Here is a 14,540-nt window from a genome sequence, read left to right as displayed (position 1 = left end):
CTAGTAGACCACAGTATTTAGAACACTTCAAACTAATAGCTAAAGGAATGTAATACAACAAAATTCAATACCAGACTTAGGGAGGGCAGAGGTGACCTTACCCAACTTGCTAATCAAATTGATTCTACCCACTCACCCTTGTATCCACTCACAAAGACCACAACGAGTATGCTGAATGCATCTGTTCAAGACCTGTGTCTGATATAGAGTACAGGAGATTAATCTGTCACATCCTCACTGTCTTATTACAACATCTTATGATTTCTTGTGATTCTCAAAGACAAGCTGTTCTTTAGACACATCTTTTATATTGTTTAGGTATCAACAGCTACCAAGTCATTGCTGCCTATCAGCTTGGTTTACTCGTTCTGTATATCTTGGGGACTGTAGTTAATCATCCATTTGGGATGACAGGAAGAGGAGTGGCCCACACAATTTGGTTTAACCTTGCTGCTATCTTCCATTATGAAAGCACAGGTTGAATCAATCTGCTGTTAAAGCACAGAGGGGTTGAGGTTGGAAGGGACCTCTGGGGATCATCTGGTCTAACTTCCCCTGCTCAAGCAGGACCACCTATAAAGCAGGCTGCCCAGGACCATGCTCACACAGTTTGTGAGTTACCTCCAAGGATGGAGAGTCCAAAACCTCTTTGGACAACCTGTGCCAGTGCTTGGTCACCCTCACAGTACAAAAGTGTATCCTGATGTTCAGAATTAATTCACCACCTGAGTGCTTGCCTTGAGGTCTTTATATAAATCCTCTTTATATAAATTCCTCACTGTTTTTCAGTTTTCCTGCAGTCAGTAATGTCTTTGGTTACCAGAGCAGGTCGTTCTCTTAACATTTCTCCACAGTCTCTTATGATGCTTTCACACATCTGTTTTCACTCAATATTACACTCATATCAGACTCAACAGTTCTGTTACTAATCTGTACATATCCAGATTGAAAAGGTGCAGATTCATCAACTATTAATATGCTCTATGTAGACCTTTTATTGTGATTTATGTATACCAGTTTTTTGTTATGCAGACTGCTGATACGTTAAAATGAATAATGAATGAGCTCGTTCTGGTCTAACTCATCTTAAATTTTGTGACTGATGGACTACTACTGTATATAAGGAATCAGTTACAGACTGCTAAACTAACTAATTTTCCTTTTAATGCAGGTTGGAAATTATATTTGTTATTGTAATACAATTTATATGTAATGCAAAGGAGAGATTAAAACTGGCATAAGGGCAGCCTCTAGAACAAAAATTCTTGTTTCTATTCTGAGAAGATCAATTAGGAGAAGGTGTTTCTGAAACAGAAATAAATGGATATTCCAAAGGGCTAAATATATTCATTGAGCCATTTTGAAGACAGAGTGTTTAAAAATATAAGATCTCTGAATTATTATTATCATCACCATTTTAGAAAAGAATGGCATGAAACAACAGGGCCATGTGCCTGCAAAAGAAGTAAATATACTGAAGTGAAAACTGAAGAAGAGTTCAATACCTCATCAATGTAACAATAAAGAGGCAAAATGTATTTGAACAGCAGATTTTGGCTTCTTTTATTCCAGGCAAAGGACCTGAATTTTTTTCTGAACACTGAGAATTCTAAACATAAAGTTTCCAGGTCAGTTGCATTGCTAAATTTCCTTTGTTCCTTGGTGACTGCATTTTCCTTTTGCTTTGCTTTGCGGTGTTGTTTCTTTTCCAGCACGTAAAGAAAACTGTCTTATCACCAAGACAGTTCAGAAACAGAATGCAAATAAAATACTGTACCGTATTAGTTCAGAGACAGTCAAACGAACATCAGTCATTTTGTCTGATGAAAATCAGAACTGATTACAGACAGGAAAACAGGGAGACTGGACCACACACCAGACTATATTCATCTTTTTATTGATGCTACATCACTTTAGGCCATCCACACAAGGAATTTTTTCTCCGCTGAATTTTAACAGTTCCTCAACAGCCCGACAGGCACTCATACTGCTTCATGTTAAATATCTTGCTCACTTTCAGCCTCAGCAACAGAAATCTATCCCTGTTTTAAGCTGTTTGGATACATCTTTTCCAGCGTTTGGATCTATGAGCCATCCAGCCAGGTTTACAAAATTAAATTCTGGACCACAGAAACAGTGGAATTTTAAAGTTCTGTATTTATAATTTTGGGCTTTAAATTATTCCATATTTCACCTAAAAACCTATTAAAGCACATTCAAAAGAAAGTTAAACATCTAAATTTTTATTTTACCTTAGATGCGTCAAATCTTCCAAGTGTTTCTAGGAGCTTTACTACTTGTATTCTTGTATCTTCTTCACAGAAGAAAATCCATGAGGAGTTCCTACCATAGGTAACAGAAAAGCTAACAAAAGAAATTAACATTTTATTAATAAACTGGCCTATGAACAGAATGAGTTATTCAAACCATATCCCCCAAATATAAGTACTTTGCAACCAGTTACTCATTTACACAGAAACAGAAGCTTTTGCTACTAACTTAGAACTATACATCAAAGGACTACAGTGAATGCATAAAGATATTGCATCTGCTGTTGTCTATTAATATAGTACTCATAAGTTATTCCAGAAAGAACAGAATGGAGATAAATAAAGAATGTCCACTCAGGAAATGTATAGGTACTACAGGTATAACCACATATGAATTCAGAAGTTTGCAGACAGTAGTTTAAGGTACCTTCCCTTCTGTACCTTAACTTTCTTCCAAGGAGCCCCATTGTTTGGCACCTGATACATTTGTAACACTCATGAAAATTCTGAATGACACAGATTTTCTCACAGCTGTTTGACACTAATCATAATCATTGTCTGCAACCTAAAACCTTAATTAGCTTTTTCAGTACAGTGAAACCATAGAGGCTGAAAGGACTCTCATACCTTCCTCAAAGCTAATGCTCATCTCAATGCAGGTTTCCTGACTCCTTCAGAAAATTCTTATTCCTTATTTCTCTATTCCTCCCAGATTAATTCTTCCACTACTTAACAAAACAAACCCTTATGAATTCATGACAGCCTAATGGAAAAAAAAACCAAAAACTAATCTTTACTTGTCCAGTTTCCTTTGAATAGCTTTTATGTTGATTTAATTAAAGAAATCATCTGAGGAGAGGGAGAAGGAAATTAGCACCTATAAACATCACATTGCATTGTCTATTGATAAAATCAGCAATGAAAATGAAAAGCAGAAATGTTAAGTCAGCAAAAATAAGTGAAAAAGGGTAATAGGATTATTTATGTTTTAGGGAACAATATTTACCAAAAAACCTCCAAACTAAAAAACAAACAAAAAAACCCCTGCAAAAACACAAACCCAATATCTGAGAAATACTTATGCTGGAAAATGTGATATCTGTATCTGCAGGTCTTCAGATTACAGACTAGAAGTATCAGATGGCTGACAGCTGCTAAACTAGTTCAGTCTTTTTTTCCATCTGGGACAAGCTGTCTTCCTATAAAGCTTCCTTTCCTCCATGTCTTGCAATGGTATTTGATTATTCACTGCCTTCTACTTACGATACCCTCTCTGCTAAACTATACTTGCCAGACGATCCATTCTTTTCCTTCATAAAAGCATATATGTTGCCTACACAATGCTGAAATCTGGGCAACTCTTTGCCATTCAGGCAAGTGAATGGGATACAAACAGCTGGGAAAGACACGTCTCAGCTGTTTCTTCTAAAACTTGCCAAACAAATAAAGGGTATCAGATACCCTTATGTTTTTTATTTATTGTATTCAACACCCTGTGAAGACTGAAGGCTTTTCTCTCACACTTTAGTGCCGAGCTAGAACTTCAGGAGAAATATGTGGATTTACATGAAAACAGGTGGGTGAAGGGCAAGGAGAAAAACACTAGAATGACCCACACTAAAAGAATTACCGCATCTTGTGAATATAGCACCTACAAGTTCACAAAAAGAATGATCTGTTCATCTAGCTATTGATGGACAAAAAGAATTATTTCCAAGGCTAAGTTTTGAGGCTTGAAGAGAGTCTTATGTAGATCTCATAGCACAGAAATTTGAAGTTCAGTTTATAAGGAGCCATTGGAGATATCCAGGTAAAATCCAGTTTCAGGATAATAATTTAAAAAAGGGATTTCTTCTCTGCTTAATGAATGTGGTTTCTGAGAAGAAATGCAGTGGGCCTTCTGGACACAGTAGGGGTACTGTGTTGTATGACCTCCATTGATGTCTTACAATCACATCTTCTGAACTGAAGTATTTTGTCCAAGTTAAACTGTGCCCAAGAACTGAAAATTAAGAATTGTCATAACTGTTTAGAGGCCTACTGAAAAATGCTGACAACCACAGGAGTGAGGGAAGCCATTCTTCTGAAAGCAGTTTTCAGACAAGAATGCATCTTGTATCACAATTCTTAGCATCATCAGCTGCTGCAGAATGGGCTGTTCCCTTAACCTCCCTTCCTCCTCTTCTGTCCATTGAAAAAACTAAAAAGCACAAGCCTCTCAACACCTACATACTTCTAAACTACTCCATGTCTTCATTCTGACAGAAGTGGTAAGGGAAATAGTAGACACAATGACCTTCCTATTTCAGAATTCTCTTTGAGATGGAAATCCTCTACTTAAAGATTCCTCTCCTGATTTCTAAAGAATTTTCTTCTGCTTTATCACACAAACTAGCATTTCTATTTTTGCTTCTGGGTTTTGCTGTCTCGTAAGAGCTGTATCTGTAAACCCTGTCACCAAGATATAAACAATTCAGAAGAGGTCATTCACTAGGTCATTGAGACAGGAGCTAAGAAGGAAAAACAAAGATGATTGATAGTTGCAAAATCATCTTCCAGATTTTCAATTTACTTTAATTTTCCTTTTGCTTCTTTTCAGTTTACATGTGTGTCAAAGATAGATACTATACAAGCGCTCTTTTCATGTTTCTACTCACGGAGAAAGCAATGGAAAGCAGAAGAAAGAAAAGCATCCTGTCCTGTAACCGGTCTGATGCAAAAACCTCAAGCCAAAACAAAAAATATCCTTTTAAGGAACTCTAATAAATTACATTAAATAAATTAAACCTCAAGAGGCTGCAGAGCCTCTGGCATGAGTTTCAAATGCAAATTTTAGGCAAAGGATAGTCTTCAGTACTACGGAGTTTTGGGACTTTCTGAAAGAGGAATCGCTGCTTCCTAAGAGTCTGCGACATACTGCCATGTAAATGCAGCCTGTCTTCCTTGGAGCTGCCTGCGTAAGCCAAGAAGAGAAGATATTTAAGATTACCTGTCTTCTCTGACCATAGCAAGATGAAAACTGGCCGTCAGAGCTTCTAAAAAGATATTGAAATGTGTATTTTTTTCACTACAGAGGCATACACCTCCTAGAAACAGTACAAGAAGTAAAAGATAGAAACCTCAAACAGGTATTATGATCTATTTAAAAAACACCCAAACAATTCATCCACTTAATTCAGCCAAGTAATCTGAAAGGTCAAAAGTTCTGAAATACCTCACAACTTACCCTGTGAGAAGTTGGGACCAAATACAAAAATACACATTTTAAAATGGTACTTCTTTTGACTCGTTTACTTCCTTAATAATTTTAGAACCCACAACATTTTGAAGGTAGTTGCTCAGTTACATCACACTATTCTTGCTTTTTTATTTAAAATAGCTTTCTCTGATTTAATGAAATTTCACAGAAAATTGCTTTGGAAAACTAAAAAAAGAATAGTAAGAACGTGAAGAGATAAGGTTGCAACTCATTCAAAAACTTCTGCCTCTGAAAAAGAGGCCCGAGTAATTATTATCTATATGCTTTGCTGCAAAAAAATCTGAAAATAACTGGTGTTCATTACACTTACTGTCTCATTAATGGTAATATTGTCCATGCACCTTTATGCCCGTCCATTTGATGAGTAAGCAGAACCGTAGGTAATTCCTTTAAGAAAAATAAAAATATTTCCATTAAATTTGAATTATATGCACTTTCCTTCCTAAACGCCAACTAATCTTAAAAAAAATTACTCTGGAATGACTACTTAGCTCTTCATTGTTTTCTACTGGCAAACAGCCCTATGGAACAGATGACTTACAATGGTACAAAACAAGGCAATCTGCAGTATAGTGAAAGTGCTTGTTCTAACTAATGATTTCTTCATTCTCCAATAGATATAAAACTAATACACTTCACGTGAAATGTTTTGTATAGGTTCCAAGTAATCAATTAAGTAATATATCATTAATTGCTTTACTGCATCATCAAATCCCATACTGTAAAGAAAGACTTACAAATAGCATAGGGTATTCTACAAAGGCTTCCATTGACAATCACATCACACAGCACTTACATGAGAGTTCCAACACCCTTTGCTGAGTTAAGCTTTGAACCATCACACCAACATTATGACAAAAACCCATAGGTTTATGCACAAATCAAAATGAGGAGTTAACATTTTTTCTTACTGAAAAATCAAAGAAGCTTCCTACAAAGCAAAATCTTTCTATAAATTTCTTTGCCCTTTTCTTACTTGATCCAGGGGTTTAGCGGACAAGTTTTCATTCTGGGCAAGTTCCCAAGCAAACACCCTTTAAATATGGTCCTCTGATAAATCAAACTGCATCATTTACTCACTAGTTCATACATGTAAAACGTGGAAGAGAGATATATATCCCATAGTATATAGCCAGTATCTTACTCCAATGATTAACTACCTATTCCTTTCACAAGTACAGTTCTCTATTGCAGCATCATTAGGGTCTCAACCACCTGACAAATGTTTAAATCCTCTGGGTTAGGTAATTGTAAAAATCTTCTTGCCAGAAAAACCTGCCCTTCCAAACAGTTTATCTAAACTTCCCCATCATCCAAGTTCAGCCCATTACAACAATTAACCTAATAAAGCACTGGTGGTGTTAATGCACTTCAACACAAATTACTTTACCAGCAGGTAAATGATCCCACAAACTGCTGCGGTTAGGTGGTTAAAGGTTCATCTCCATCACCACAAAGCAGCACAGAGAAAGAGTAATAGGAGGAACCCCAATAATGCCATTGAAGAATATGGAACACCCTGACCCAGCTCTGCCAGCTTGGTACCTCCACATCAGCCTGTCCAGCTGTGACACCCCCAGCTAAAGGGAGAGGGTCCCTGCTCACCTGACAGGGGTTACTGTCTACAGGGGCATGGGATTCATTATGGGATCCAGGGGAAGAGAATTTTGAGACAGCACAAAACTTATTATGAGATGCTTAGAGGAAGATGAAAGGCCAGGAAAAGAGCGATCTGAGTGGTTTGAGGAGGACCAACCAATGATAAATACAGAGAAAAAAAAAAGGGCTGGTTACTTGAAACAGATTGCTGGTCAAGATGCTTGTCTGGCCATGCCCTGCACTGACCACTGCAGTCTGTCCTGTCTTCTCCTTAGATTCCATTTCTAACTCCTGGGCAGGAAGATCCGTGTGTCTGTGTGTATTTGGAGGTCTGAGAGGGTCCACGAGTCATAGGGTGCACGTCTGTACTGACAGAAACTGGGGAGAGTGGGGTGGATGCACATTGTGGGGGGGGGTGTCAATGTGTGTAAATTGCTCATGAGCATCAAGCTGGACGAAGAGCAGAGGAGGCTTGGGGGCCAGGTACCAGAACAGCCCCAAGTCTGGGCAGACACTGGAGAGACCCAGGAGCCTGACAGTTGGTTACCAGAGGAACCGTGAGGTCCCAGCTACAGGAGAACCTCTGAGGTGCAAGGATCAGCTACTGGTAGGGTATAAATCTGCACCAGTACCAGAAAGACCCATTTGCATGTGTGTGTCTATGCCTGAGGCAACAGGGAGATGAGCGGGCCTGGGGGTCAGCCACTGGATACACTGAGTGTCTAAAGATACGGGCAGGTTTCATAGTGCGCACGTGTGCGCAGGAGCAGGGCTGAGCACCAGCCACTGGCAGGGAGCCACGAGCTGCACAGCAAGCTCAACGTGCTGGCAACTGCAGAGACCACAAGGGCCAGTGACTGCACAGACTGAGTGTCACAGACCAGCTACTGGAACATCCATATTATAGGTACGTATATTTATGAACACATATTCCACAACCAGATTTTCGTCCTGATCAGTCAGAGCAGCAAAACGTGGCTGATACAGTTTGTATTGGTGCGAGTGCTGTGGTTTTTGCCCATGTTGATCTACATCGAAGATCACATATATATGTTCACGTATTGTGTGTATATGTTTTGTGCTGCATACGTGCCTGTTGGGAACACATGCTCAGCCTCACCCCTGGCTGCACCTGGGGCCATGGAGCTGCAGCAGCCTCCCCTTGGTCAGGGTGGTGGCTTCAGCAGCTCCTAAGACAAACCATCTTGACCTCTCTAGGGCCTAAGTCCTTTCCACTTAAACCATGCATATGCCAAACATTTTTGTTTAATGAACGCTGCTCATGAATATGAGCCAATTCCATTAACACAAGATTCTCATTTAAACACAAAAATAATTTCTCCTTTAAGAAAGGCTATAAGACAAAAGTTCACACTGCTTGCTGACTGTCAAGTTTACTTTAAATCCTTTTTAAGGGCAGTTAAGCATAGCACCTAGTAATACATAGAACATCCAAACTTCATCCACTAAAGAAAACACCTCTACCACTCTAAAGAATGTGTCTCTCAGGAGTGCATCAACTCTATTAAAAAGTTATGATCTACTGTTTTTAAAAATATTTATGCTATTATGAACGTTCCAAATTGAAAAGAAACAATGCCAAAACTGATTTGGAACAGGATATTCACCTGCATCTAACATATCAGAGGTTCTGATTTATAGTTCTAGTTCAAGCCAATCTATCAAATATGTTTCTTATTATTTTCAATTTATTGCAAAACCAAAGAAGTCCAGAGGTTTTTTGTGGAAGTGGCAAATCTTAGTAACAGTATGCTCAACATCTGGTATTTCACTAAAACGTAACCACTTCATGGTAAAGCATAGCAGTAAAAATGTTTGCTTACAGGATTGCAGACAGGAAGATAAAAGGACAAAACCTCTGTCTTTACAAGAATATTTGTTTTTACAAGCATACAAACCCTGCAGTTATATACCAGTATTCGTATATGACCACATATTTCAGGTACAATAGGAACTGGACAGAGATACAAGTAGTTAATAATAATAATAGACACTGTTGTTGAATTGCACAGTTCCAGAATCAGAAATGCTTTCCTAGCTGTTGCTCTACATGCTCTACAAGCACTTTACAACATTTTTCCCACTCCCTTATTTTCAGTAATTAATCCCCAAAACACATTCAGAGCTAGCATATGTATCCTCCTTTCAGCCCTCCCGTTGGGAGGTTAACTAAGCCAAGCTCTGCCAGTCATCTGTTCTGACGGCTTTGACAAAGGAGGGTTGTGGAATACACACTGAAGTCTCCCTACAGCTTTATTTTTCAAAACGTGCCACTTCTGTAGACACCTTGAAGGATTTATACATGACAGAAAGAGCAAATCTCCCACCTCTAAACACAGTGGGTCAAACCATTTGCTAGGAACTGCCACCACCAAATACTACACTGTACACTACCTTTCCTCCATATTCTAACAATTCTCTAAAGCAACGAAAACTACAATACACGTTCAAATATTTTTAAATATTAAAATATTTTAATGGCTTAAAGACAGACGTATCAATGTTTATCAGAGCATAAGTCCAAGAATCCAGGGCAAAACATTATTTCAATATACCCCTTCAAATGAAACCCATGAATGACTTAAACCACTATTTTACAATAGAATTGTAACGAAAGTACTTTGCTTCTGTTTAATAAGTCTGTTATTTGGGAGCTTCTCCAAGACGGTTATGACCTTTAAAGCCTTTGCTCTATTTCTCCTTTAAGCTGTTTAAAAAACAACAACAAAACTGCATTGCAAATGAAGCATAATATCCAATAAACAGACTTTTTGGAGTCTCTTGCTCCTCAGGAAGCCTGAATTAATAATCTACTAATTTCTGTTAGGGAGAGTCTCTGCTTCTGTTCTACTCTCAGATGCCTGCTTATAATTTTAAAAACGAACTGAGTTTTCTTAATATATTATGTGCAATTTCAAAGGGTTCAGGGAAAGGCCACATCAGTACCCCGCTTTCATAAACCCAGAGCAAGATACTGTGCTTAAGTCTGTCGTCAAACAATCTTACATTAAAGAAAATATGGAAGCATTTGCCCAATCACATGGAGGTAATAACTGCAACTTCAGGAAGTGATTCGAAATGTTCCTGACTATACCTTCAGATAAGAGGCAAAAAAAAAAGGTTTTATTGAAGAGGAAGTAATTGTATTCCTTCTTTACTACTGTACATTATAGTGAAATCCTCAGAACACAGCTGCCAGAAAAACTACTTGAATGCACAACCAAAGCACTGACCCCTGAGTGCTCACATGCTCGATCCAACAACTCATTGCCTGGGAAAACAGCTGCAGTAAGTATTTGTATCAGATGGGAGGTTTTAGGCAGTTAGCTGGGATATTAATCCTTATGCAATAAACCATTTCATCATCAAAAAGAAAGCTTTCTACTACAATATATTTCTGTCTCAAAACCCTGTAATTATCATTGATGTAACTTTTTCATGTAGGAGAGATGCCGGTACCCACTGGGGTTTTTTTTTAAATTTTATTGGGCTGTTCTTTAACAATAGTGGGAGTAAATGTCAGCATGCATATTGCACATTACCATGTTGCCCTTTGCTAATATGCTGCCCAGAGATCCCACAATTTGGAAACCAGTAAAAAGTCCAGTCAGGTTTTTGTGATCCAGAAATAATTCACTTGTGGTCTGTAGAAATCAGTGTTAATTTGGTTTGCATTATGTTGATGTGACACCACAAGATCTTCCTCAGCTACTGGTACAAATAAATGTCCTGCAGCAAAATGAAAAACAGTCATACAAGGAATTTACAAATGTGCCTATGTTTTCCATTATCAGGAGCAGAAAATGCATTGACATCGACAAAATTGCCTCCAATTGTGTTGATTAAAGCATGAGCAAATCGTAATTCAGATGACCAGGACATGAGAAGACTCAAGAAACTACTAAACTAAAAAAATAAAAAGATCAAATTATAGGTGCATCAATAAATGAAAGAAACAAATAACACACCCTTTCCCCCCATTATGCAAAAAGCATAAAATACTTCTAATTTCATCTGTTTTACTCTAGATTAGGCTACCTGTTTCAAAGATCAAAATCAAGTCTAGGGTCTTCAATTGGTGTCGATTGGTGCTTGCTGAGAGTTGTGAACTCCTGACTTCACAAACTGAAATCAATGTAATCTAGCAATCAATGTAATTCTTGTAATCAATGAGATGTGAACAACATTCAGAGGTGTTGATCTATTTAAAAATTATTATCAGAAATCTTAACACATAGAAAAAAGACTTACCAAATAAACTTCAAACCTAATTGCAAGATTTAGATCTTGACCAAAAATAGCTCCTACTGCTTCCTAACACTGTCTCATATATTTATTCTAAGTTAGTCCATTTTTGTGCATTATTTCCTACCCACCACATTATCTTGCATCGTAGAGTGCACAAACTGTGTTCTTTTGGGACAGAACCAAACCAAAGGATGTGCTGCAACAGGTAACAGACCTCCAGTTCATAAAACCAAATCAGAACTAGTCCAAAGTAAAACCTTTTAAACCCTTTTGTAATACCAGTGCAAGCTTCTCAACGACAACTGCACTGCTCTACATGTTTCCTCCTATGGCACCACGCTACTTGCCAATAATCATTATGGCACATCTCAAAGTATACTTTCAGTTAACCATGATTTAATAAAATACATGGATTTAATGTCAGTCCCATATTTAGTTTGAGCAGCAGCCTGAATTTTGAAAACTAAGACTTTGAACTTGCTAATTAAAACATGTACCTAAGAAACTTAATCATTATAAAAGTTCTCACCAATTTATTCTGCCTTTAATTTTCTTTTTTCCTCCCCTAGATCTCATTAGTGCAGAATTGTCCAACTTCTACCAATTCCTTCAAATCTACTGAATATCTATGGTGGGAAAATGATCATATTCACCTTCTAGCCTTACAGTGCAGGTACCTTTTACATTTTCAAAAGTTAATGGGCTACATATTGATTTTGCTGATAATAAAGCCTACTAATTGCCAAAAGGATCCTAGTACGTTTGCAGAATGAGAAGCAAGGGCATATCAGAAAGTCATAGATCAAACAATTAAAATCAAAAGACAATAGAAGAGATGGAGGAAAACAAAGGTAAAACACAAGTCAGTCAAATCTGCAAAGTCCTGCAAGATGACTTTGAAGAGACTCAAGACAACTCTGAAATAACACTTTCAAAACTAGATAGTAATTTTGCACACTCTTACTGAAAAACTTTCAAAATGTTTGATTTTTCAGAACTTAGAGGCATCTCACCCTTCAACAGATCAGAGTTTAGAAGCATTTCAGAAGTGAGCACCCAAATACTGAGGCCCCAAAACAAGCAGTTGCATTTTAAAACTCAAATCCTAAAAGAAACTAAGCATTATGAAGACAACCATGGATTCAACAGGACAGAAAATGACCAAGAATATACTGATATCAGTCAATGTATGTAAGCAGAATAAGTGATACATCAGAAAACAAACAAATGCAGATGTTAATATGAATAAGGAAGGGGAAATACAAACTTCATACACTGAACACTTACGTGCATGCACTTATTAAAGACAAGCTTTTTATACTGCAAACTCTACCCACATTAGTGAAGTTTTATGGACAGATTTGGAAGATAAGTATAAATATGAAAGTTTGGGATTATGTTACAAATAGAAGTCGGGAAAAACAAAAGCCAAGGGGGAGAGAAGAAAGGCTGGATAAAATGAAGGTACATCTAAATTTTATAAAGGCATCTGAATACGAGAGCAAGTCTGAAATACCCAATTAATCCATTAATTTTATTTCTGTCTTTTAAACAAGAAATCCAAATTATGCAAGATACAAGTATGCAAGTTTAGGAGAAAATTCAATTAGTATGGCAGTATTTAGGTGTTCATTCTCCAAATACAAAATATTGTCTGAAGGGGGGGGGAGGAACACACTCTGTTCCTTGTCGTGTGCCAGATTCAGCATTTTGTGGTGGAACGAGTCCTGCTGATCAGTCACAGACGAGCAAGGCCTAGGCCCAGCAGTGGCGGACAAGATTAGTATCACAGATGACACAACAGTATCTTCCCCAACAGCTCCGGTATAGACTGGCATCTGATCTTTGTTCTACAAAGAGGGAATAACGATGGAAAGCTAATGGAGAAGACATGCCAAAGAGCCATGTTTTTCATAACTCAAGTCAAAAAGACTGTCCACTGCCTGGCAAGATAAACTCTTACATCTTGAGGAATAAGCATTGTAAGAACTAAGGTGATAGGCACATTTCGTGAGGCTGCAGGATTTATTTGACATGAACGAATCCTTGCAGAGGAAAACAAAGTTGTTGCCAGGAAGAAAACAGACTGCACACTAACATTTTACCAAAAAAAAAAAAGACACTATATCTAGTAACACTGGAAAATAGAATTATTTAAAATTATGTATAAAACATAACTGTTCTAATTTTAAAATATAGGATTGATGTTGATATTGTGGAAAACCTAGCTGTAAGAAGAAATGTTGTAGACATAGAGATGGAGGGACAGGACAGAATGTAGCCCAACACTTTGCTTATACATAATCAGTTAAACCTTGTTAAAACTGCAAGATCCAAAAATGAACCATCTGATTAGTCTCTGGTGGAAGCAGCTTCTGTGTCATGGGAAACCACTACAGGAGGGAAAGGGTTTTCTCTGGGGTTTTCAGATTAAAATCTACAATTTGAGCAAGTAATCTAGAAATTGAAGCAACGGAAATATTATGGATTGTGCATTATGGATTTATGGTATTGATTTCGAAAGGTCTCCAGCAAATTAAGTCTATTAATAGCTTTTCTAAATATACAGATCTGTTTTAACAGCTTTGTTGCAGTGAATGGGAAATCCTTGCACTAGATTTTATAACCACGATATTATTAACATGCACGTGAGCTTCACAGTAGGGGTACAATGCAGAACAGTTCAGACCTTCTCCAAGACTCAGAACCACTGGGAAATTTTAGCTGTACAGCTTGTTGTAGATCTGGAAAAGGAATGTAATCTGTTCATTTGTGGAATATATCTAACAAGGAATAAAATAAGGCAACTACTGCTACGGACCAAGAAAAATCGTTTCAATCATAGCCTGATAGTATTTCAAAATCTCTTTCAGATGAAATATGGATGTCAGAATTCATTGTGGGAATAGTTTCAGACAATAACAGAGGAATATTTAAGGAGGCTTTTGGACAACAGAACTTCAGGTAGCTTCACTCCAGCATCTGAAATCAGATGTGGAAGTAGAGCTAGGGAGAACTTCAGAAAACATTAATTCAACCAGAAAAGGAACACATGTCCCACTGGCAAATTAAGAAAAAAAAAAGATACAGACTAGAAATTCCCTGAAAAGTAGACTCACAGATGGCCAAAACATGAGCAGGAA

The 14,540-nt window shown here is 37.6% G+C and overlaps 1 protein-coding gene across 4 annotated transcripts in view; it reads right to left on the bottom strand.

Annotated features, from left to right (window-relative positions):
• B3GLCT (beta 3-glucosyltransferase) overlaps positions 1–14,540 on the bottom strand; it is a 78,322-nt gene that overhangs the window by 24,607 nt on the left and 39,175 nt on the right. For all 4 annotated transcript variants that reach the window (XM_065051312.1, XM_065051319.1, XM_065051338.1 and 1 more), the window contains exons 5-6: positions 5,840–5,916; positions 2,253–2,364 (exon numbers count right to left, since the gene is read on the bottom strand). In XM_065051312.1, the coding sequence (XP_064907384.1) occupies positions 2,253–2,364; positions 5,840–5,916 (189 nt within the window). The remainder of the gene's footprint in view (positions 1–2,252; positions 2,365–5,839; positions 5,917–14,540) is intronic.

The sequence above is a fragment of the Columba livia genome, chromosome 1 (genome assembly GCF_036013475.1).
Source record: "Columba livia isolate bColLiv1 breed racing homer chromosome 1, bColLiv1.pat.W.v2, whole genome shotgun sequence".
NCBI classification, from domain to species: Eukaryota; Metazoa; Chordata; class Aves; order Columbiformes; family Columbidae; genus Columba; species Columba livia.
Note: the sequence above shows the minus strand (reverse complement) of the source record. Positions and strands in the feature narration are given on the sequence as shown.